General features: G+C 41.7%; 2 protein-coding genes across 7 annotated transcripts in view; one reads left to right on the top strand and one right to left on the bottom strand.

Annotated features, from left to right (window-relative positions):
* The window catches only part of LOC138966769 (peroxiredoxin-1-like), a 28,621-nt gene extending 22,581 nt beyond the window's left edge, over positions 1 to 6,040 (top strand). For all 4 annotated transcript variants that reach the window (XM_070339104.1, XM_070339105.1, XM_070339103.1 and 1 more), the window contains 4 exons: positions 2,249 to 2,365; positions 2,737 to 2,859; positions 3,208 to 3,338; positions 4,830 to 6,040. In XM_070339104.1, the coding sequence (XP_070195205.1) occupies positions 2,249 to 2,365; positions 2,737 to 2,859; positions 3,208 to 3,338; positions 4,830 to 4,915 (457 nt within the window). In that variant the 3' untranslated portion in view covers positions 4,916 to 6,040. The remainder of the gene's footprint in view (positions 1 to 2,248; positions 2,366 to 2,736; positions 2,860 to 3,207; positions 3,339 to 4,829) is intronic.
* A 223-nt stretch (positions 6,041 to 6,263) lies between these two features.
* The window catches only part of LOC138966768 (mitogen-activated protein kinase kinase kinase 1-like), a 29,355-nt gene continuing 13,290 nt past the window's right edge, over positions 6,264 to 22,328 (bottom strand). For 2 of the 3 annotated variants that reach the window (XM_070339100.1, XM_070339101.1), the window contains exons 12-21: positions 21,833 to 21,954; positions 21,156 to 21,247; positions 18,802 to 20,211; positions 18,194 to 18,357; positions 17,540 to 17,716; positions 16,918 to 17,080; positions 14,882 to 15,013; positions 14,026 to 14,168; positions 13,125 to 13,256; positions 6,264 to 11,446 (exon numbers count right to left, since the gene is read on the bottom strand). In XM_070339100.1, coding sequence (XP_070195201.1) covers positions 11,291 to 11,446; positions 13,125 to 13,256; positions 14,026 to 14,168; positions 14,882 to 15,013; positions 16,918 to 17,080; positions 17,540 to 17,716; positions 18,194 to 18,357; positions 18,802 to 20,211; positions 21,156 to 21,247; positions 21,833 to 21,954 — 2,691 coding nt within the window. In that variant the 3' untranslated portion in view covers positions 6,264 to 11,290. Of the gene's footprint in view, positions 11,447 to 13,124; positions 13,257 to 14,025; positions 14,169 to 14,881; positions 15,014 to 16,917; positions 17,081 to 17,539; positions 17,717 to 18,193; positions 18,358 to 18,801; positions 20,212 to 21,155; positions 21,248 to 21,832; positions 21,955 to 22,328 lie in introns of those variants that run through there. The other variant, XR_011455758.1, reaches the window with a different exon arrangement.

Here is a 22,328-nt window from a genome sequence, read left to right as displayed (position 1 = left end):
TGGAATCAGCAAATGATGGAGAATAAGATAAACGTAAATTTGGATCGTTTTATAAATTTTTATTTTTTTTTTTACAATTTTCCGATTTTTAATGACCAAAGTCATTAATTAATTTTTAAGCCACCAAGCTGAAATGCAATACCGAACCCCGGGCTTCGTCGAAGATTACTTGACCAAAATTTGAACCAATTTGGTTGAAAAATGAGGGCGTGACAGTGCCGCCTCAACTTTCACGAAAAGCCGGATATGACGTCATCAAAGACATTTATCAAAAAAATGAAAAAAACGTTCGGGGATTTCATACCCAGGAACTCTCATGTCAAATTTCATAAAGATCGGTCCAGTAGTTTAGTCTGAATCGCTCTACACACACACACACACACACACACGCACGCACACACATACGCACATACACCACGACCCTCGTTTCGATTCCCCCTCGATGTTAAAATATTTAGTCAAAACTTGACTAAATATAAAAAAGGAGGAAAAGCAACTATGTGCAGAATCACCCAAGTCAACATTGCCTAGTGCAGCTATGTCCTTGCACCATATTGTGTGTATATACGCCCATTGAAAGCAGCCGCCCATTGAAAGCAGCCCATTGAAAGCAGCCGCTTGTACACAACTGGGAATAGGAGCGGGAGGTAGTACAGTAGAACCAGGGAGGAGATGTAGCTCAGTCGGTAGCGCGCTGGATTTGTATCCAGTTGGCCGCTTGTCAGCGTGAGTTCGTCCCCACGTTCGGCGAGAGATTTATTTCTCAGAGTCAACTTTGTGTGCCGACTCTCCTCGGTGCCCGAACACCCCCGTGTGTACACGCAAGCACAAGACCAAGTGCGCACGAAAAAGATCCTGTAATCCAATTGTCAGAGTTCGATGGGTTATAGAAACACAAAAATACCCAGCATGCTTCCTCCGAAAACGGCGTATGGCTACCTAAATGGCGGGGTAAAAAACGGTCATACACGTAAAATTCCACTCGTGCAAAAAACACGAGTGTACGTGTGAGTTTCAGCCCACGAACGCAGAAGAAGAAGAAGTACAGTGGAACTTGCTTTCTATGACCTCAAAGTCAGAGAAATACAGGTCTTAGAAAGGAAGGAGTCTTCAATGTACACATTTGTTCAGAGTTGACGAACAGAAAAGCAAGGTCCTAAAAGGGGGGGAAGTCTTGAACGGAGGTGGAGGTGGAGGGGTCTTAATCAGGGGGTTCCGCTTCAAGATCAAAGGTGAATGAGAAATGTAACGGTGAGGAGCAGATATGTGCAGTAGAAAGTGTACAGTTTCGCCAACAGCATAAATTTTACTTGTGTTTAGGACGTTTGCCTTCCTTGTGGAAGGTTCTGGGTTCGAATCCCGGCTGCACCCGGTGGGTAAAAGGTGGAGATTTTTATTATCTCCCAGGTTAACTTATGTTTAGACCTGCTACTGTCTTATCCTCCTTTGCGTCTACACGCAAGTACAAGACCAAGTATGCACAAAAAAGTTCCTAGATCTGTAATCTGTGTCAAAGTACAGTGGGTTATAGAAACACGAAAACACCCATCATGCATCCTCCAGAATATGAGCACAACTGCCTAGATGGCGGAGGAAAAACGTTGATATACATAAAAGGCCACTCTACCAAGTGTACATGGGAGTTGCAGCCCACAAACGCAGAAGAAGAAAATGAGTTGTGTTAAGGAGACTGCATTTTATAACACATTCGCTGAGATTTCTTCATTTTCCTGCCCTGGCCCCAGTTCGAAAATTATCCTGCCTGTGGGCATGAAGATCACGAATTCCCAGGTTGCATTGTATGTCATTCTGTTTGCTCTAACTCATCAGGATCTCACCAGAAAAACCTAACTGACTGAAATATATTGGGACTTGGAGCAAACAGTATTTTGAACATGAGTCATGATTTGGTCATGCAGCAGGTTGAATTCATTTCACTTCGAATAAAAAAAAAGTATTTGAATTTTAAACAAGAAGTCACAAACTGTGTTTTTTCAGCTGCCTCAATAGAGGACAAAGACTGGGTTGGAATTTTAACAATAAACAAATAAAAGTAAAACATTATATTCATGACAAACCAAAAGACAGATAAAACCAAACGAACATATGTCAGTAAAATGTATGTGTTTTACAGGCTGTATTTTTCCCTGTGACATTTCGCTGCAGTAAATTCTGAAGTTTGCTGAGATGGGTGATGTTGATGCTAGATAATATTTACTTATGTTTCTATGTTTCTTGTGTGTTTCAGCACATTTGTGTGCCCCACAGAGATCATCGCTTTCAGCGACAGAGCAGAGGAGTTCCGTTCCATCAACTGCGAAGTCATAGGCGCCTCCACTGACAGCGTTTTCTCACATTTAGCATGGTGGGTACTTGCACTCTGCTCGATGCTTTTTTGTGTGCTCCCCCTTTTTGATGGAAGTTAAAATCCTTTGGTAAAATCTGAGTCACGCTGAGCTGTCAGTTCACCATTTCAGCTAGGTGTTTTAGTGTGTATCTTTGGAGTGAGTGCACATGTATATAGCACTCGGATTACGGTGGGTGTGCAAGTTAGTCCTCTATCCTCTATTTATAAAAAGTCAACTTTTGGTGTGTGTTTAGTGTGTGTGTAATCTGTGTGTGCAAGTGGCTATATTATTCTGTGTATGTGTGTGTGTGTGTGTGTGCATATGCATCATTGTGTGTATTAGCTGAGAAACTGTATTCATTCCTGAATTTTTTTGTTCTCGGTGTCAGGATCAACACCCCTCGCAAGCAGGGCGGTCTGGGCAACATGAACATCCCTCTGATGGCCGACAAGACGCTGGAAATCTCACGCCAGTATGGCTGTCTCAAGGAAGATGAGGGCATTGCTTACAGGTCGGCGCTCTTCTTTTTTCTCTACATTTAGTCAATATTTGGTTCATGGTTTCTTTCACCATGCTGTCTCGATCAAAGGGTTTAGCTTGGCCAGGACTTTACTAGTCTCGGTGGAAAAAAAAGATTTTTGTTAGAAAACAGGTTCCTCAATACAATGTAGGATCTGGAGAGAAAAGGAGAATGAGTTTTCTATGAACTGTTAGTGTGTATAATAGTGTCAGGTTCAAGAATCCTCATTGGTTGTGCAGTGCTCAACATTGCCTGTTAAAGCTGTTTGCCAGTTTGCAGTTCTCTAGATTCTAGTTTACTGTTTTGCATGGATTCATAGCTTTCTTTTGTGCTTTTCAGAGCTCTGTACATCATTGACGACAAGGGCAACCTCCGACAGATCACCATGAACGACCTGCCTGTGGGCCGCTCTGTGGATGAGACTCTGCGACTGGTCCAGGCCTTCCAGTTCACAGACAAGCACGGAGAAGGTAACTATAATGCACGGTCTTATTTACTAATGGACATTTACAAGTAATATTCCTCACAGAAAAAACTTTTGTGTGTGATACAATGGATAGTAAAATTACTTATCTATACCTGATGTACACTTTTGCAACTTTATTATCTTTTTAATTTTACTCTAACTTCTGCTGCAGTTATATCAGTACCAGCTTAGGTTTTCCTCCATGGGAGGCACAAAGTGTTGGTTTTTTCAGTGAAAATTCATGTGGAAACATGATGAAATACACTGCAACTGCATACATGTGCATTTGCCCAAACTGTGAAGACTGGCCCAAGGGAAGTAATTCGTATAAGGTTATCCTTGAACGTTGGATTTAAGACAGGCTTTTCGACCCTGGTACTAATTACATTTATGGACAAAGCCTTTGCTGGAGACAGTTCATGTCTTTCATTACATCTGTTGATGTTACCTATGTTCAAAAAGGTCAATCACTCTCTCGGATATCCCTGGTGGTTGTTTTTCGCCAACCCCCACCCTTACTAACTTCGCAAAGATTCATACATTAAGCGACATTTTAAGTTAAGACTTGCTGATTCTGATGTGGCTGAGAGACATGATCCTGAAACACACAGACAGCATCCCCTGAAAATGGTCTGAATGGCAGGGGGAAAACAGTCATACACACAAAATAAAACGCTCTTAAAAACAAGAGAGTATGTGGGAGTTGATTTCTGTGATGAATGAATGTGATAACCCTCGAATGACTAGTCCTGTGATAAATATTGTTCAATGACATATCTAGTCCTGTGATAATGATAGTTTTTAGCGTTAAACTTTTAACCTATTTGGAATCATGTTACTATTCCTGTTAGTGTACATATGCGTGCGCGAGTGTAGTATGCTTCGTATGGTATTTTTATCTGTTGTCTTATTATTTGTTTTGTCTTTTAATGTGCACCACACTGAAATTTCTCTGTATGAGATAATAAAGTATTCGTATTCGTATTCGTATTCGTATTCGTTTAATTTGCCCATGAACGCAGAAGACACACAGCTTGCATGCCTCACTCATGAACAGGTTTATGAGGGAGAAAGTTAACTAACATCCTTGCAGAAGTTATTTAAGTTAATTGGCAGCAAGAACTTCCTCTCAGGAAAAAGATGTTATCCCTTCATTGACCAACTTTGTAGGTCGTAGCGATGGCTCTAATTCCTGGCTTAAGCAGCAAGCTTGTGCATGAAGTGACACAAGTAGCTCGGTAGCTCAGTTGGTAGAGCACTGGACTTGTGATCTACGGGTTGGAATCTGGGCCAGGGCGGTATCTATATTCCACCACTGTGGCACATAAAACACCTCGGTCATTCTGCCATAAGTGCAGGTGGCTGATGACACCAAACCATGCACACACTTCTGTTGCTACTAGCTTTCCACTGGGAGGAAGCTCAAGCAACCGGAATTTCCCAGCGATGGGACAATAAAGTAATGAAAATGAAAACAATATGCTTTTTGTTGCAGTTTGTCCCGCTGGATGGAAGCCAGGCAAGGACACAATCAAGCCCGGAGTGAAGGAAAGCAAGGCCTACTTCTCTAAAGCCAACTGAACACAAACGCAACGTCACCACCCTCTCTGGCGTTTCATCAAAATGTCTCTCCGTCTTACCACGGTCTTCGCTTCCACATACCTCCTTGGGCCTGAATGATCAATGGATGGCAAATTTCCAAAGTTTGAGATTACGCAGATTTTCTTTTTATAAGGTCTTTTATTTTCCTGGAGCAGTTTTTACAGTAGAAGGTTATTGTTAAGAAGCTTTGGTGACATTTTTCTTGAGGCTACAGTTCTTATGGTTCAGAATAATGGCAAATAATGTGAGATTTGTCAATCATGAAGCATGATTTATTCATGGTATGTCTGAAACTTTAGAGGTATTATTTACTGTTGCCACTGACTTGCTTTAAGCTTTTTGTTGTCTGTTTAGTTTGAAAGTGAGTATGAACCGTGTTATGCTTATTATTCTCCATGTAGATGTTTTGAACGATGCAGCGAGTAACTGACTGTAATTTGTAAAATGCTTTCTTCCGCTTTTGTCACACTTGATGAATGAGTGTACTGAAATCTGCAAGCAGCATATTTTCTAGTCACTAATTTCAAGTTTTCTATAGCCTGTTTTAAAGTCACCAGGCTGTCTATAATGTACCTATTTACACGCTAAGGTACATACTGACCCCCCTATGTTCTTGCTTCACCGTATGTAGAAAACGGACAGCTTCTTCAGGTAAAAATCAAACTTGTTTCAGTTTTTGAATGCTGAATCAAATATTCAGTGGGTTTCTTCTACCGGTCAGTTGATGTCCGAGCTGTTACAGTTGTAAAGGCATTGACTGTTATGGTTTGACTTGTTTTTCAACTTGTAATAATGTCTCCTACAGAGTTCTTGAGGTTTCCTTTTTTCTCAATTCGCTAGATACAACAAGGTAATAATTATGTTTTCAAGGCCAGTGGTGGCAGAAGAAAATGATTGCAACTCGTGAACATTTGTTGCAGTTAAATATGTAAAAATTGACTTCATCAGCAGTCCCTGCCTCATCATTCCATTCGATGCTATTAAGTTATGATCATTGTTACCAAGAGTACAATCACAGCGTTTAAGGCATATGTTTTTTGAAAGGAATTGTATGTTAGTTTTGGTACATACATGAAGCACTCGGTAAAATGATTGCTGTTGTTACATTCTTGAGTTTGACTTTTTGGAGTGCTTGGTGTGAGTGATATGAATGTTCTTGCTGTGGTAAGCACTGCGCGTTGTGTGACAAGGTAGTTAATTCTGGCAACATGCAGACACACTCACTCTCTTTACAAACAGACAGGACATGTCACCATCATACACAAATGCACACTCTCTCAGTTTCACATTCCTATCAACCAAAACCAAACAAAAACCTTATATAATATAAGTTGTGTATTTAATTTTAATCCGCTGGTTGCAAATTCAGTCATTAACTGTTGCCACCAGTGATGTGTTCTGTGGAGAAAGAGAGACATACAAAACCAACATGATATGAGCTGTGAATGTTGATTGTTCTGAGTGAATGAAATCATCACAACCTGGGACCTAGTTTAACAAATACTACTGGGGCTAATTAAGAGACAACTTTCACAACCATGGAGCTGCTTGAACACACAAAGGGTACAAGGGGGTGGTGAAAATGGTATGTTTGAAAACATCGCCCTTGTCTAGTACTTTAGAATGACAGTTATAGTGAAGAGGCATAGTGATAAGTTTTTTTTGTAAATCTTATTTTATCATTTCTACCTTTTCATACTTTTCTTTTCTGAAATTTAATGATAACGGGTTCTTTCCCTGAAACGAGAGAATAAATTCTACACCATTCGATGAAAGACAAAAACCTAACTTCCCAGCCTTAGCACAGAGCAAAGAAAAATCGTCCTGTTTCTGGCACTGGCACTTCTCTTAATTCTTTATTTATTTCGATTAAAACTCTTGAAATTCATCTTAATTTTTAATTTTTTAAGCAATATTTATCCACAAGAAAGGAAAGAAAAATAGGACTGTTTTTAAACATACCACAAACACCACTCTAGTTCAGAAGGTCTGGTTCAGGTTGGGATGGGGGTAGGAGAAGGAGTACGTTTTGTAAAGGAGGCAAAGGAAGAAGTAAAATGCTGTGTAAGAATTCTGAGCTTTTAAATCTAGGGAGCACACACACAGGGAAAAACTACTGTACACCAACACTACTTTAAAAAAATTAAAATTCTGCCACGTGATCGATTTAAAGTCCTTCAAAAGATCAACACTTGTATGCTTTGTGTTGAACATGAAAACACAAAGAAAAAATTAATTTCCCAAGTGTGCCATGCAAACAACTAATCTGTTGATCATGTTCAGGGCAAAATACTCTGTTGTACAAGTACTTTTCTCTTCAACTGGTAAAAAAACACAAATTGTACATGTACATGTACGTTTCTGTTCACCTGGTCATACAAGTCTCTGCTCTTGCACATCATGGCTTCTGTACAGCATGCAACCGAGTTAGTGATTTCGGTACAATGAAGGTACACAAAAGCCAGTAGGAAAGACGTGGAGATCTTCAAATACATTTCGATAATGCCACAAGTATTTGGTAGTAATCTCTCTTAGTTCAGGTAGATAAATCTTTTAAATACAGGTACTGGTTGACTTTGGTAAGTAATGTTAACAAGTGTGTGAAAATCAGGACTAGTAGTTAACGTGAGCCAGAGTGTGTTTGAGAAAATCACATCAAAATACATTGCACCACACCGTTCAAGGCATTAATACGAAGAAACTCTTCACTTTGTTACAAGGCACAAACGTTTCAGAGCGTAAGCCTTTCAGAGGTGCATGCACAGTTAAAAGCCAGTTCATTCACTCTTAGTGTGAAGAGTGCTGAAAAAGACGACGTCTGAAAAACCTTGGCACATGTGGGGGAAAACCCGCAAGTTAAAAAACATCTGTACAAAGTAAAAAAAAATACCCATTCACACTTTCAATACCGCAAATGCACATTTTCACCTCATTTCACAAGTGAACAAGATATGTGTGTGAACACTTGCAATTTAAATAAGTACTGTTATTTTAATACAATTTGGTACAAGTAAGTACAAGTACTACATGATGATTGTTTGACAGTTATCACCCTTGTCACCCTGCGCAATTTTCTTCAGAAAAAAAAAAGCGGACAACAATAATCTGGAAGACTTCGATTAAAATATTACAAACATTCAAATGCTATTAGGCACTTGCATCACAATAAAGAAAATGTTGCTGTGAAAATTCAGCTAAATGCACGTTTTCAGTCTCATGCATCCTTTGAACACTTTATGCTGAAAGTATATTTGCCAGAGGGCAAGCACATAATTCTTAACAAGTAAAATGTATTGAGATCAATCTTCACATTGACACGCGTCTCCACACAAAAAGTCTTTATCATGTTTGGATTTCAGCATTTTGACAACAATATTTTTTTTCAGTCATTGTAGCTTAATTGTGCAAGTTCAGTTAGTTTAATGTATCGCAGTGTTCATAATAACGGTGGTACCTGTGGAGTTATGCACTTTAGGGACCATTCAAAAATATCCCTACATCGCAGGCGTCTTTTCCTGACAGGTATTCTTTCTTTCTTTATTTGGTGTTTAACGTCGTTTTCAACCACGAAGGTTATATCGCGACGAGGAAAGGGAGGGGATGGGATAGAACCACTTGTTAATTGTTTCTTGTTCACAAAAGCACTAATAAAAACATTGCTCCAGGGGCTTGCAACGTAGTACAATATATGACCTTACTGGGAGACATGACAGGTATATTTCAGTCCAGTTTATATAAAAACGGACCACAGTGTACTTTACCGGAAGGTGTCCTCTGATTGCAGGGGCCTAACATCACTGGTACCACTTTGATCATGCAACAGTTGTGCAATGGTAATCACGCATTCTCTATCTCCCATTCACACATCAAAAATACAAACATTCTCACAGTCACCCTGAATACAAATCCAGGCATAAATATGAACCCATTTGCTTCTGGGACATTTGTAACCTGCATCAGCAGTAGATATGTATGAGTGTGTTTCCTCTGTCTTAGAGCAATGCAAGAATATCCACAATAAAAAGGCACGTTTTGTACTTCTTTTTCTCCTAACTATCTAAAATGGACAACCTTATCCAAGTATAACGAAATTTGTAATTAAAAAAAAATAGCTGCCCAAAATCGGCTTCTTTAATACGAGTTGATTAATTCCTTTTTGATGCCTCAAATTTGCGTTGTGGACTTTTAATAAAATGAAAGAAAAAAAATGAAATGCTATGTGTGTAATATTCTATGTAGTTTTGAATTTATTATGCCATTTGTACACACCTAGATGCCATGCTAACTAGCAACCGCGCCATTCCGTTCAGTGAAATACATCTGTACACAAGGACCCGACGAAAGCTCATGTACGTTCAACTTGGAATGACTTTGAGAAAAACAAAATGTTAGGAAAAAAAAGTCTTCGTCTTGCACTGCTCAGTCCGAGAAAAAGGGTCAACTTCGTGGAAAGTCTCGTCAAAAGAGATTTTGAGACTTCCCTCAGCATTTAATGCTGAAAGTCGTATCATTACGTTGCATCAGTGGAATGCTTTGGGATTCCCTGCAAAATAATTTGAACGTTGCCGCTCATAAAAACCAACATTACACTGTTCACACTATGAAGTCCATTTTCATCCCCACTGTCATACTTATTACTTGAGTACATACTTATTACTTGATTTCCATTTGTTTCTCCAAAATATTTATCGTGTAGATATTTTACTCAGCAGTTGCAATGCTGATCGAAAAGTTCTGTTATTTTGTTATCATTTATCAACAAATTAATGAATGTTGATAATAGAAAAGGTATTTGCATTTAAAAAATATCCCATCTTTTTTGTTTTCTATAACAATGTGAACCTCTTTCCAAGTAACAGTCAATGCAAAATGTTTTTTTTGTGGGGTTAAGAATCTGTCCCAAGTTTGAATTTCTGAAAGATCTGTCGTTCTCAGAGTCCTAAATATGACAGCAGGTGAAAAAGACCATAGTCAGGACAACATCCAAAACCATCAATCCTCAAGGCATGATTATGCCTTAACAGTGCAAGTTTATAGTCAAACTGAAGTGAATGAAGTGTCTGTCTCGGTGGGATGAATCTGGTGAATACTTGAAATGTTTATCACAAAGTGATATGTTTGTTGGTGGCACTCCCCAACCACAGGGTTCATCTTTGCACAATGATCTCCTTCTCTATGAAACTCTTTCTCATATTCGTTCATCTACTTTGTTTGCTAAATAAAATTCTCCATGAAACCCGATTCCTGAACTGATTTGTTCACCTGATGAAAACTACAGCCCAAACTGGTTTTCCCTAGTCTTCATTTCAACTGCATCTCAAGTTTTGCTAGGCCCAAGATAAATCAATAAAACATTTTATTCTTTTATGTTGTTATTTTGTGTGTGTGTGTGCTAAGATCTTGCTGATTTTCCTTCACCTACTTTCAGCAGTTTTCTTCCATATCTCAACTCTGACAGTCGCTAAGTACGCATCGTGATACAAACAGGGACATATATTCTGAAGGATATTCCTGTGTAATAGTATAAGTGCGTTGCGAGCTGCGACCTGCTCCCAGGGCCTGCCACACTCACCCTTTATCTTGAACAGCCCAAGCGAACTGCTGTGCAGGATTCCTGCCTAGTTCTGTTCAGGTATCTTTTCCAAGCTTAGTGTGTGTAAATTATCATCATTTATTTTCCTGTGCGTTCATGCAACGATTTATTTCTTCGTAACTTGATGCATAGTTTTGATTTGAGTGGAATCTTTCTTCATGTGGGCTTATTCAATGATTTCTTCATTTTTTCCTATTTCTTGTTTTGACTAGAATTTCACAAGAGGAAAAGAAAAGAGTGAAAAGATAAACCCTCTGATTGTACGCTGCCTCCTGTTTCAACTAATATCATGGAAAACCTTCTCACAGGTTCATGCATGACTTTACACCTCCCTTGCAACCACAGACAATACATTCTCAGTTATTGGTCCATTTCATATGGTAAACCATACGTAAATTTCCCTTCTGTATGTATGTTAAAACATACATACGCTGTCTCTCGTGATGTATGGTTGAACATACATTAACATTTCCTTTGGCACACGAAGTAAGCCACTTACAGCTTACCCCTGCCATGCCCAGGAAATGGAAAGACGAAATGTGGGACATACAAAATAAAACAACCTCTTCAAAAAAGAAATCACCGAGATCTCCAAAGGGAGGGAACAAAATGTGTTCCTTTTCCTCTTGGTCCTGATATGGAACACAAGATGAAGCTGCAAAGGTCAACGTCACAATTCACAGAACAGTTGTTCATGCGATGACCGCTGGACGTTGACTGATCGGTGCTGTTGGGGACTGGTATGCTGCTTTGGTCACTGGTCAAAAGTTGGAGTACTTGGTGAAGAGAGGATGCATGAGCAAGTCTTTGGCCGACGGGCGGAACTCGGAGTCTTGTTCTAGGCAGCGAAGCAACAGATCGCGCACCGGTGGCGACATGTTTTCTGGTATAGGCGGTGGGTCTACTGATGACGCGATCTAAGAAAGAGAAGGAAAAGACACTCTTGAAAAAAGAAAAAGAAACCTAACAAAAAGTACTGACAAAATGCTGTCATGCTGTCCACTAAAATAACTTCATTGTCATTTTTTTTCTACAGCTCTGGTAACAAAATACTTGAGGACAGTAACCCCCAAATCTATTTCACATTTAGACTCACTTTTCTTGCAGTACTTTTACTCAACTGACAGCCGTCTCTGAGACTCTGAAATGAAACATTGCTGGCTCCCAGTTAAAATGTTGATCTTTTATTTATTACTGTCATGCACGTCCAGAACCTAAAAAAACAAACCCAAGTCCACTGTTTGCAATCTAAAAACTGTTCAAAGTTTTAACAACAACAACAAGAAAGAAAGAAAGAAAGAAAACAAGAAAGACAGACAGACAGAAGGACCGACAGACACAAAGGAATACAGAAAGAAAAGCCACAAAAGAACAGCAGAGGCTGTAACCAGACTAAAGTCTGGCTGCAGGCAGACATGTGTTGACAAAGTGCCCTGTAACCCAAAGATTCACAGTGAATTCTGTGTCAATACATACAGGTGAGAGTACAAACACTTTAAGAGAACAGATTCCAGAAATCACCACGAATATCCACCATTGGACATTCACAATTCATGAAAAAAAAGAAGCTGTTATCTGCAGATTGTTTTATACTAACTTGTTCCAATTTACGCTCAAAGCATTTTTGAGGTCGACCATTTGTAGCATTAGTGTTAGCAACTGAAATCTAAAAATCTAAAATGTACCGTATTTGACGGACTACAAGCCGCGACTTTTTTAAAAATAAAATCGCATTGCGGCTTATAAAAAGATGCGGCTAAAACGTTACCTAAACTTGAATAGCATTCACCTAATGGAAGTCGCCGCGGATTTTCATTTCGCTCGATTAGCGGTTACCGGTACTTTATTAGCTCTCTACTCAAGACGCGGCGCTTTTCTCTTTCTTTCGCGAATCTTCGTTTGTCAACAAGTCGTCGTGACAAGATAACGTACAGAGAAACACTGGATGTATCAGGATCTCGCGCGTGCGAGATTTCGTTTTTTTGTGTCTCGCGATAGTTGGAGGAGCGAGAGCCGCCATGTTGTGTTTTCGTCTGCTCGAAATGTGCGCTAAAGTCGTAAATCATCCCAGAAAAGCTTATTCTGGGCGGGACTACATGTGTGTGTTGGTTACAAATTGTGTGTGTGATATTTTTCTTCAAACTTTTTCACTTTTCTTCTTTGTTTCACTTGTTTATTCTCGGAGCCGATTTCGCCAAATACCGTATTTTCGTTTGCCTGGTTGTTTTGATTGATTGACACGATCTGATTATATTTTTTTCGACGGCGGCTAATATAGTGACGCGGCCTATACGTGGCTCGTCCCAATTTTTTTTTTTAAAGTTGGGGGTGCGGCTTATAAAACGGTGCGTCTTGTAATCCGTCAAATACGGTAGCCCGTTTTAACTTTCACACATCTATTATGTGTGCTGAACTTCAGCTTTACACTAAGTACAATGTAAGCTCACTCTGCTACCAATGTCTTATTCAATGCATCAATCATCAAATTCAGAAACATCTTACAGACTGTAAACAAGACAATTTGTCATAGAAACATGGCACAAAATAACACGTGTTCACAACATAAATAAACACAGACACACCCACAAAGTTCACCTTGAAAATGAGTGCCAGGTGGTTTGAGATATCATGTGAGTTCCATGGAGGTCGACAGGTGCTCATCTCAATCATGACGCACCCTATGCTCCACACGTCGCACGCTCGCCCATAGCTCTCCCCTCGTAACACCTGGCAGGTAAACATTAATATAACTCACCAAGATGTGTCAGAAATAAGGTCTTTTACCTCAAGTCTGGGCAGTGATTATCTTTATCATGACACACCCTTTGCCCCGCACATAATGAAGCTCGCCCAACACTCTCCTCCTCACAACATCTGTTATTTAAAATTACAGCAGGCTCTGTACTGCAGTATGGAATTATCCAACAGATGATGATACACTCTATGCATGAATACCAATTGCTATTAGCATGCAACCAGCTTGGAAGTTCATGATAATTGATATTTGAAATAATCCAACAGATGATTTGCAGTATGAAATTATCCAACAGATGATATCAGTGTATCCAACAGATTTTAATACTCTCTGAGCATGAACATTATCCAACAGATGATTTCAGAGTATCCAACAGATGTTAATACTCTCTAAGCATGGATACTCATTACTACAGGCATACCACTGGCTTGGACAGTTCATGGCATACAAGTACAAACATGTATACACATACAATCCCAACCTAAGCTATTTGGTTCTTGACATCTCCACCACAATCAGCTCTTACTAATCCCTATACCCCCCTTTTAAGACCCCCCCCCCTCCCCCTCCCCCCTGATAATTTAAGACTCCCTCCCTTTTATCTCAGACTTTCTGTTCATAACCTTTGTATATGTACACCCATTCTAAGACTCCCACCCTTTTCAGATCTGATTTTTCTCAGATTTTTGGAGTTCCTAAAAGGGGGGGTTCCAATGTACCGAACGATGACACCACACTGACCTCTGGTGCCATAAAGGCGATGGTGCCCAGCAGCTGACCCTGAAACTCCCCAGCACATGTGTGCTGTGACGCCAGACGGGCCGACGCCCCGAAGTCACCGATCCTCAGCAGCTGTCCTGTGCTGTCCACCAACAGGTTGGCTCCTGCAGCAAAAAGATTCACCAATCAGCAAATTAAACAAAGATTCACCCATCAGCAAATTAAACAAAGATACACTGATCAGCAAATAAAACACAGCCATTTCAGACCAAACCCATACACGGGAACAAGGATACATGAAAAAGTCTGAAAATGAGCCATGGTTCCAAAATAATACACTAATTCTGAGGATGGAGCATAATAACAGCTCTGAAATTATGTCTTGGAGCTCACAAGAGTGTTTGATTTCAGCCAAAAGCCTGAAGATTCTCATGTGTGCAAACGGTATTCATCTCATACAGCTTGAACATTTAACATTCCACATTTCTTCATCAGCTTTTCAAGCCATCATACTCACAAGAGCTGAAAATCCAACCAGAAGGCATAAGAGTTTTGTATTTATGAACAACAAGCTCTTCCCTTGCCAACCATATTACTCCTTTTAAAGGTGTGAAAAGGTACCCAGACAATATCGTTTTTGACATGACTTGACCAAAAAAGTTTTCTGTCCATATTAGTTTCAACGATTCCCCCAAAAGCCGTGTATGGCTGCCCAAATGGCGGGGTAAAAAAGGTCATACGAGTGTACGTGAGAAGAAGTTTTAATGCTGACTTTGCACTGAATCGCCAAGTCTGAAAAATGTACACAACAACAGTTCTAACCAAACCAAAACACGCATCACTCAGAAAACACTAGTAAACAAAGCTGTGCTCGTACCCTTGAGATCTCTGTGCAGAATATGGCTGTCATGGAGATAAGCCAGGCCTCGGAGGATCTGTCGAGTGTAGCGAATGATGACGGACTCTGTAAATGCCCCGTACTGTCCCAGCAGGTACGACACAGAACCACCTGCAGAAACACAGCAAAATGATATCTGTGAACATGGCAAAATTAGTAATCAGATCTGGGAACCCCTGTTTTGCACTTTATTCTCAAACAACCTTGGTGTATTTTCAGAAAAATGAGCGTACTCCACAAAGTATTTGAACATCCATGATTTAAACATGCTTTGCACGCGTCAGTCGCATCGTTAATTAAGTTTACCAATACATTTAAAACAAATGCTTCTTTCAATGTTTACTGAATAAACCTGTAATCATGTGTCAAAATACTGGATCAGCTTTGGGATGCGCTTGTAAAAAAAAGACATTTTTCTCGGCGTATTTTTTTTCTACTGATCGTATTCTAGACAATCATTGAATCAACTCAAGCATACAAAATCTGACAAAATCGTATGGGTTCCCAGGTCTGAGTAATGCAAAAAAGAAAACAGCTGTTTTATGTTTTATGTGTGTTGTCCTTTTGTCTAATTGTTGTTATAATCGTTTACAGGCAGGCAGGGTGTGCTGAAGAAAATTTTCCATTTTTATGTAACATTTTAATGGACAATAAAGTGTTTTGCCAAATATAATAGGTCATCCTACCAAAACAAGTAACGATCCCGACTGACCTTAGGTCACACGTGCAAAAACAAGTAACGATCCCGACTGACCTTAGGTCACACGTGCAAAAACAAGTAACGATCCCGACTGACCTTTGGTCACAAATGCAAAAACAAGTAACGATCTCGACTGACGCAAATTTAGTAGGTCACACGTACAAAAACAATTAACGAGCCGACTGACACCAGTAACATTTCCATGTGTTAGCTTCGACGAATAAAATTCATACGCGAAACGACGCATTCCCGGTTCAAAAACAAACAAACACCGAAAAATCCAAACTGTTTCCTTACCTTGCAAGTTGACACAATGATAAACAATCAAAATAGTCAATACACTTCAACTAACCTACAACTAAAACTTGTACAGAGAAAGGTTAGAGAAAAATGAAAGCAAAGCAAAAGATAGACAGTGCACCAACACGTCTTCACAGGACGAAAACCATTCGTTCAGTGACGTATTCCCGCATTCTATCTCACGTGACCCATTCCTCTCGGAATTGTGGGAGATAAAAATGCAGCAATCTACCTTCTCCAAGGCACACCCGTCAGTACATGTTGATGGAAGAACTATTTGTAAAGTGGTCACCAAACAATGCTCAAAACCAAATACAGTCAAACCTGTGTATAACAATTACCTGAGGGACTGTCCAAAAGTGGTCCTTAACTTCTTCTTCTTCAGTGTTCCAGAATTGTCTGGTTACGTGTGAGCTCGTTTGCCCATTTGGGTTCCCCACACTATACTCTGAGAGCATAGTCAGCTTCACTCCGCTTTTGTTGAGTAGGCATGCTGGGTATTTGCGTGTTTCCATAACCCACCAAACTCTGACATGGATTACAGGATCTTTTCCGTGCGCACTTGGTCTTGCGTGTACACACGAAGGGGGTTAAGTCACTAGCAGGTCTGCACATAAGTTGACCTGGGAGATCGGAAAAATCTCCACTCTTAACCCACCAGGCGGCAGCGACCGGGATTCGAACTCATGACCTCCCAATTAGGTGGGTTAAGAGTGGAGATTTTTCCGATCTCCCAGGTCAACTTATGTGCAGACCTGCTAAGTGACTTAACCCCCTTCGTGTGTACACGCAAGCACAAGACCAAGTGCGCACGGAAAAGATCCTGTAATCCATGTCGGAGTTCGGTGGGTTATGGAAACACGAAAATACCCAGCATGCCTACTCAACGAAAGCGGAGTGAGCTGACTATGCTCTCAGAGTATAGTGTGGGGAACCCAAATGGGCAAACGAGCTCACACGTAACCAAAAAATTGTGGAACGCTGAAGAAGAAGTACTGTAACTGACGAGACCTACCCGACATCCACTCCACAAACATGTTGAAGTGACAGCCTTGCTTGGTGGCCCCCAAGATACGCACCACATTGGGGTGGCTGAGTCGAGACATCATGTGGATCTCGGCCGTTATCCCTTCGATCACACTCTCCTGCTCTGTCGGCGAGTTGCGGCAAAACGAAATCTGTAAAACACCATTGTTGCAGGTTAGGGTATGATTGATATTAGCTTCTCCACCGAAGGAAGACGATAAAAACTTTGTATGCAGGTGAGTTTTAAGGCACTGTTAACTCCATCAAGACTCTGTTAGGTAATAGGGAGGTGGACAAAAAGAAAATGTGGGAGAATAAGTGATATAGTATTGACATCGGGGTACGAGGGCAAACAATATAGTATGCACACACACACACACACAAGCTATACACAGCAATCTATAACTACACCCAGGGCCAGTGTCAATAACCATTTCATCGATCTGGAACCATTTTAATAAACTTTTCCTGTAAGCCGTCAAAACGCCTTCCCAGGATATTTTCAAAATGAACATACACAAGCGGATATTCAACAGGAAGCTGCTAAACTTGACTAATTCCCTGATGGTATCAAACTCTTGCTAAAAAAATAAACTAAATAATGTTGTGACCTGTTTGACAGCCATGATGACCCCTGTCTGCACATCCTTGGCCTGGTAGCACGTGCTGAAAGCCCCTGTGCCCAGCAAGGGCCCCTTGACCCAGTGCAGGCCCTCGTAGTAGATCTGAGGACTGCCGCTGCCACCACTGCCCTCCAGCGACTTCAAGCTGCTGGTGGAATCCACATCCTGCAAGGCAAACAACATTTCATTTCATTTCATTTCATTTACTGCTGGGAAATTCGAGTCGCTTCCTCCCAGTGGAAAGCTAGCAGCAACAAGACTCGCGCTACCAGGTGTGTGTGTGCGTGTTTAGATGTAATCAGCCACCTGCACTTATGGCAGTATGATCGAGGTCTTTTATATGCCACTGTGGTGACAAGGGGGTGGGACATGGATACTGTCTCTGAGTCTGCACATAAAGATGACCTGTGTCTGTCCCTGCCGGGATTTGAACCTGTGACCTTAGGATCACAAGTCCAGAGCTCTACCAACTGAGCTACCCGGCCCCCATGTTTGCAGTACAGACTGTTAGAGATGATTATGCTTGCTAGGCTGTAAACCTTGTTGTGCTGAGAGAGTACAGTCCACTACTTCACAGCTACATCCAACATTTCTCTTTACATAACATTACAACAATTCAACCACACCCAAAACAAGACTTACGTCAGGCTGGATGCGAATAGTGATGATTTCCTCCCTGGCAGTGGGGGTGAGGCCAGGCACGACAGGGATGGGACTCTGGTGTTCGGACACCTCCAAGGCCTTGGCTAAGGCCTCCGCCTCCTCCTTCTCCACCTCCTCCTTACAGATACAGTCACCTTCAGCACCTGAAAGTGTTCACATACTTTCATCATGCTTTGACTCTATACTCCTTTTATGAACAGAACTGGTGCGCAATGTATGCTCGCTACTCTTCTGCAGATCTCTTATTCGGCAGCTAAGTGTAGGTTGATGTCATCAAGCTATAACTTATAAGCCCTATGACCAGTTCACCACATACCGGTGGTTTATTCAAAACAAATCAATAAGTAAGTTCCACTTATTTGGTCAGTTCCAAAGGTCATACAACCAGCTTGTCATCCAAGCATCTGGTCTTTTTTGTATTTATACTAAATCCATGCATTCAAACCAATGACTTATGTCAAGACACACACACACACACACACTGATTCCTTACGATCTCACATGACTCTAACCCTATCACTATCAGAGACAATGTGTTAACACTATCTATGCTTAACTACAACTGGCAAAATTGCTGTTGTACTCACCACTGCTGAGTGTGTGACTGGGAGAAGATTTGGGTGACTCTGCCACCTCGGACTTGAAAGACACTGGCTTTTCATTGGTTGAGCAGGAAGGGTTGTTAAAGTCCAGAAAATCATCACTGCTCATTGACTCCTGTTCGGCCGTGTGGAACCGATTCCGGTAGCTCTCCGGTGTGTTTGGGACTCCGGCCGTCCCAGAAGTCTGAGAGGCTGCGTCGTCGTGGAGACCGCTGTCACGATCGTGACATGAGCAGCTGCACTTTTTAGTCTTACGCTCTGTTTTTTGCCGCTTCAAAACCTCACTGGGGGGTGTTTTGATTTCCCCCCTGTCCAGGATCATCACGTGTTCCTGATTGACGTTAGTTCTTGCCACACTGTGTTCTCCCGGGCTTGTTATCAAGTTCAAACTCAGATCTTCTGTGTGGTGAACACCAGCTGCCAAATCTTCAGCTGTGGACGGTGGTCGAACCCTGATGACCGGTGTGGAACAGGCCAGCGTGCGGGGAGGGTTGGGTGGGGTGTGTGGAAGAGGAGTTCTGTCTTCCGGGTCTACTTGTAACAAAGGAGGGGGACTATCTTTATAATCGTCTTTGTCGCCTGCTGGCATCTGGGAATCTACAGGGGATATGTTAGGCGTTTTGTTCGGTCGCTCGTTGCTTCGACGCGCTGAGTGTCGCCTCACCTTGCGCCGGTTCCTGTGCGTGGGAGTGTTAGGTGGAGCCGCTGGGGCTTGTTTCTCCTTCTCCCCCTCCCCACTGACCTTCACCCCCTCATTAGGGATTTCCGACACAAAGGTATTGGGCGAGTTACAACGAGGGGTGGAGATGGGAGAATCCAGTGGAGTGGATGTCGAAGACTCGAACCTTCCTCCTGCAATTTTTTCACAGCCATGCTGAAGCTCGTGCACAATCTTCTCCGACAGTTGAAAGTCAGCCACAATCCTCCTCAGCTTGCGTTTGAGCGACATAACAGAAGAAGAGGAGGAGGTGTCATTGAGGAGTTCCTCCAGCTCGTCGATGATGGTGTCGATATGTGACCCAAGCTTCCCACTCAGCAGAAACACCCGTCGTGACATGCGTGCAATGCGCATGTGAGAGCTGCACACAGCCTTGACGGAAAAGTGCGCCACCGACATCAGCCTCTCATAGTTGATGAGTGGCGGTTGCTGGTCCTGCTTCGGTGATTCACCAGTCGCTGCCCCTGCTTCTTCAGGAGGTTCACCAGCATCTTCTGCCGCGCCAGCTGAGTTTGGTGGGGCTGCTGGGCGTGGAAGGAACTCGTTGGGGAACTCCTCCATGAGCTTGTCGAGCACGTAGAGTCGACCAAGCAGCCACTGCCACTGCACAGCGTTGATGTCGTACTCCTCTGTGGCGCAGCGCACCACAAAGTCCAGCCCGTCAAGCCCTTCTGTGCCTGTACAAGTGGGAGAGCAACTTGGTTATCACGAGTAGTTTAATCATACCAATACATGTTTTATGATACCACTGACAAAGAGTGAAACTTATGCTTTAGCCCTTCTGTCCCTGTAAAAGTGGGGCAACAGGTTGGTTATTAACCCTCTGCACTCCGGAAGGCCCGGGACAGCCCGCGAAAAAAGTGCTGTGCCGATTCCGTAACGCCCGATATGGCCCGCAGAACACTAGGTCGCGTTGACCTACTTTCGCTTTGGTCTATCCCACAATCCAATGCAGTGTTCTGCGGGCCATATCGGGCGTTACGGAATCGGCACAGCACTTTTTTTGCGGGCTGTCCCGGGCCTTCCGGAGTACAAACATGTTTTACAATACCACTGACAAAGAGTGAAACCTATGCTTTAGCCCTTCCGTGCCTTTCAAAGTGGGGGAACAGGTTGGTTATCAAGAGTAGTTTAATCCTACCAACACATGTTTTATGATACCACTATCAAAGAGTGAAACCTATACTTTCGCCTCAATATTTCTGGAAACAAGTATCAGCAAATGAAAAAAACTAGCACATCCCCGGCAAACTTATTCAACAGAACACCCTATTAAGGCTATTTGTGATTTTATCTTACCGGAGGTTAGCCTGCTACCATTGTAGTACATGTACTGTAAAACCTAAACATCTTACCATCTACAACATACAGGTAGCTTTCGAGTAGATCCCATGAAAGCTGTCGAATGACTTACTTTGCAAATGAAACGGAAGTTCAGAAAATTAAAAAGGAGGAAATAATGTTTCCAACTCCAAAATTAGATCACATTTTCACAGCTTTGCTTAAATCTATTCATTGAGATGTGCAAGAAATGTTTTCACATCAAAAACTAATATTAAGGGGAGCCCAAGAGGAGAAAGATCAGCATGCTGTGTGCAAGTATTCAGTGTAGAATACTTACCAGGGTTGACAATCTCGCGTCCCACGGCCAGTTCCCCAGACTGACCCTTGGCCAGCTCCAGCAGGGTGGACAGAGACAGCTGGCTGGTACGTCTGATCACATTGGACACATCATTAGAGACACAGACACAAAGCACCCGTAAAGCATATTACATATAGGGGTACATACCGTAATGTGTGTATTCTTCTTCTTCTTCTGCATTCATGAACTGAAACTCCCATGTACACACATATTTTTGGCACAATTGGGATTTTACATGTATGACCTTTTTTACCCCGCCATTTAGGCAGCCATATGCCACTTTCGGGGGAGTAATGTGTGTATGTTATAGGCAAAGAGGGGAATATTTACCATTCGAGAAATTGGTTTGCGGATGTGCGGATAGCTTATGTGTTTGAGTATGTGCCTGTGTGTTCATCTATTTCAAGAGCAGTCAAGCCACTATTTTTCATGCATTGTTTGTATTGCATGAAGAACAAAAAATCTTATGTCCTACGTCTGTCTTATGTGTACATGCGTGCGTGAGGATGTGTGTGTGTGTGTGTGTGCTCGTGTGTGTGTGTGTGTGTGTGTGTATCCTTATGTGCAAGGAGTAAAAGTTAAAACAGGAGCGACAGGTGTTGGCATATTTTGTTCACAGCACGAAAGCATTAAACAGACAATAAAAACTGATTTACCTGTTTCCATCTGTACACTTGAGGAAGATGGAGTTGATGACAGGTTTCAGCAGTTTCTGCAGACGCTGTTTTTGATGTTCATCACGACAGGGTGTGTAGGAAAGTAACGTTCGTACGGACCGCTGCACAGACAGTAACATACCACTTACCATTGCAATCTAAAATTCTCAGCAAAGAATAAACATGAAAAGAACATTAACAAAAACCACCACAAAGAAAACAACACTGAACAAACAGATATCTGGTGACAAAATGAAGCGCTCATCTGTTGAGTGTTTGCAAACATCAAAAGAACTTACCACCTGTATGCCTCTGGCAGCCCACAAAGCAATACATTACTACACCACCATCATTCTGTATGAACATTCAGAGACTGTAGTGCTGTTGTTTGCATTTTTGTCACCCCAAAGAGCATGGCCCCACAAGAACCTTATCTAGCCGAATTGTCCAGTTACACTTTTGAAAAAACAAAACAAAACAAAACCAACAGTTTAGC

The sequence above is a fragment of the Littorina saxatilis genome, linkage group LG5 (assembly GCF_037325665.1).
Source record: "Littorina saxatilis isolate snail1 linkage group LG5, US_GU_Lsax_2.0, whole genome shotgun sequence".
In the NCBI taxonomy this organism is placed as follows: Eukaryota; Metazoa; Mollusca; class Gastropoda; order Littorinimorpha; family Littorinidae; genus Littorina; species Littorina saxatilis.
The sequence above is the reverse complement of the archived record's forward strand: the minus strand, read 5'-3'. Positions and strand labels throughout refer to the sequence as shown.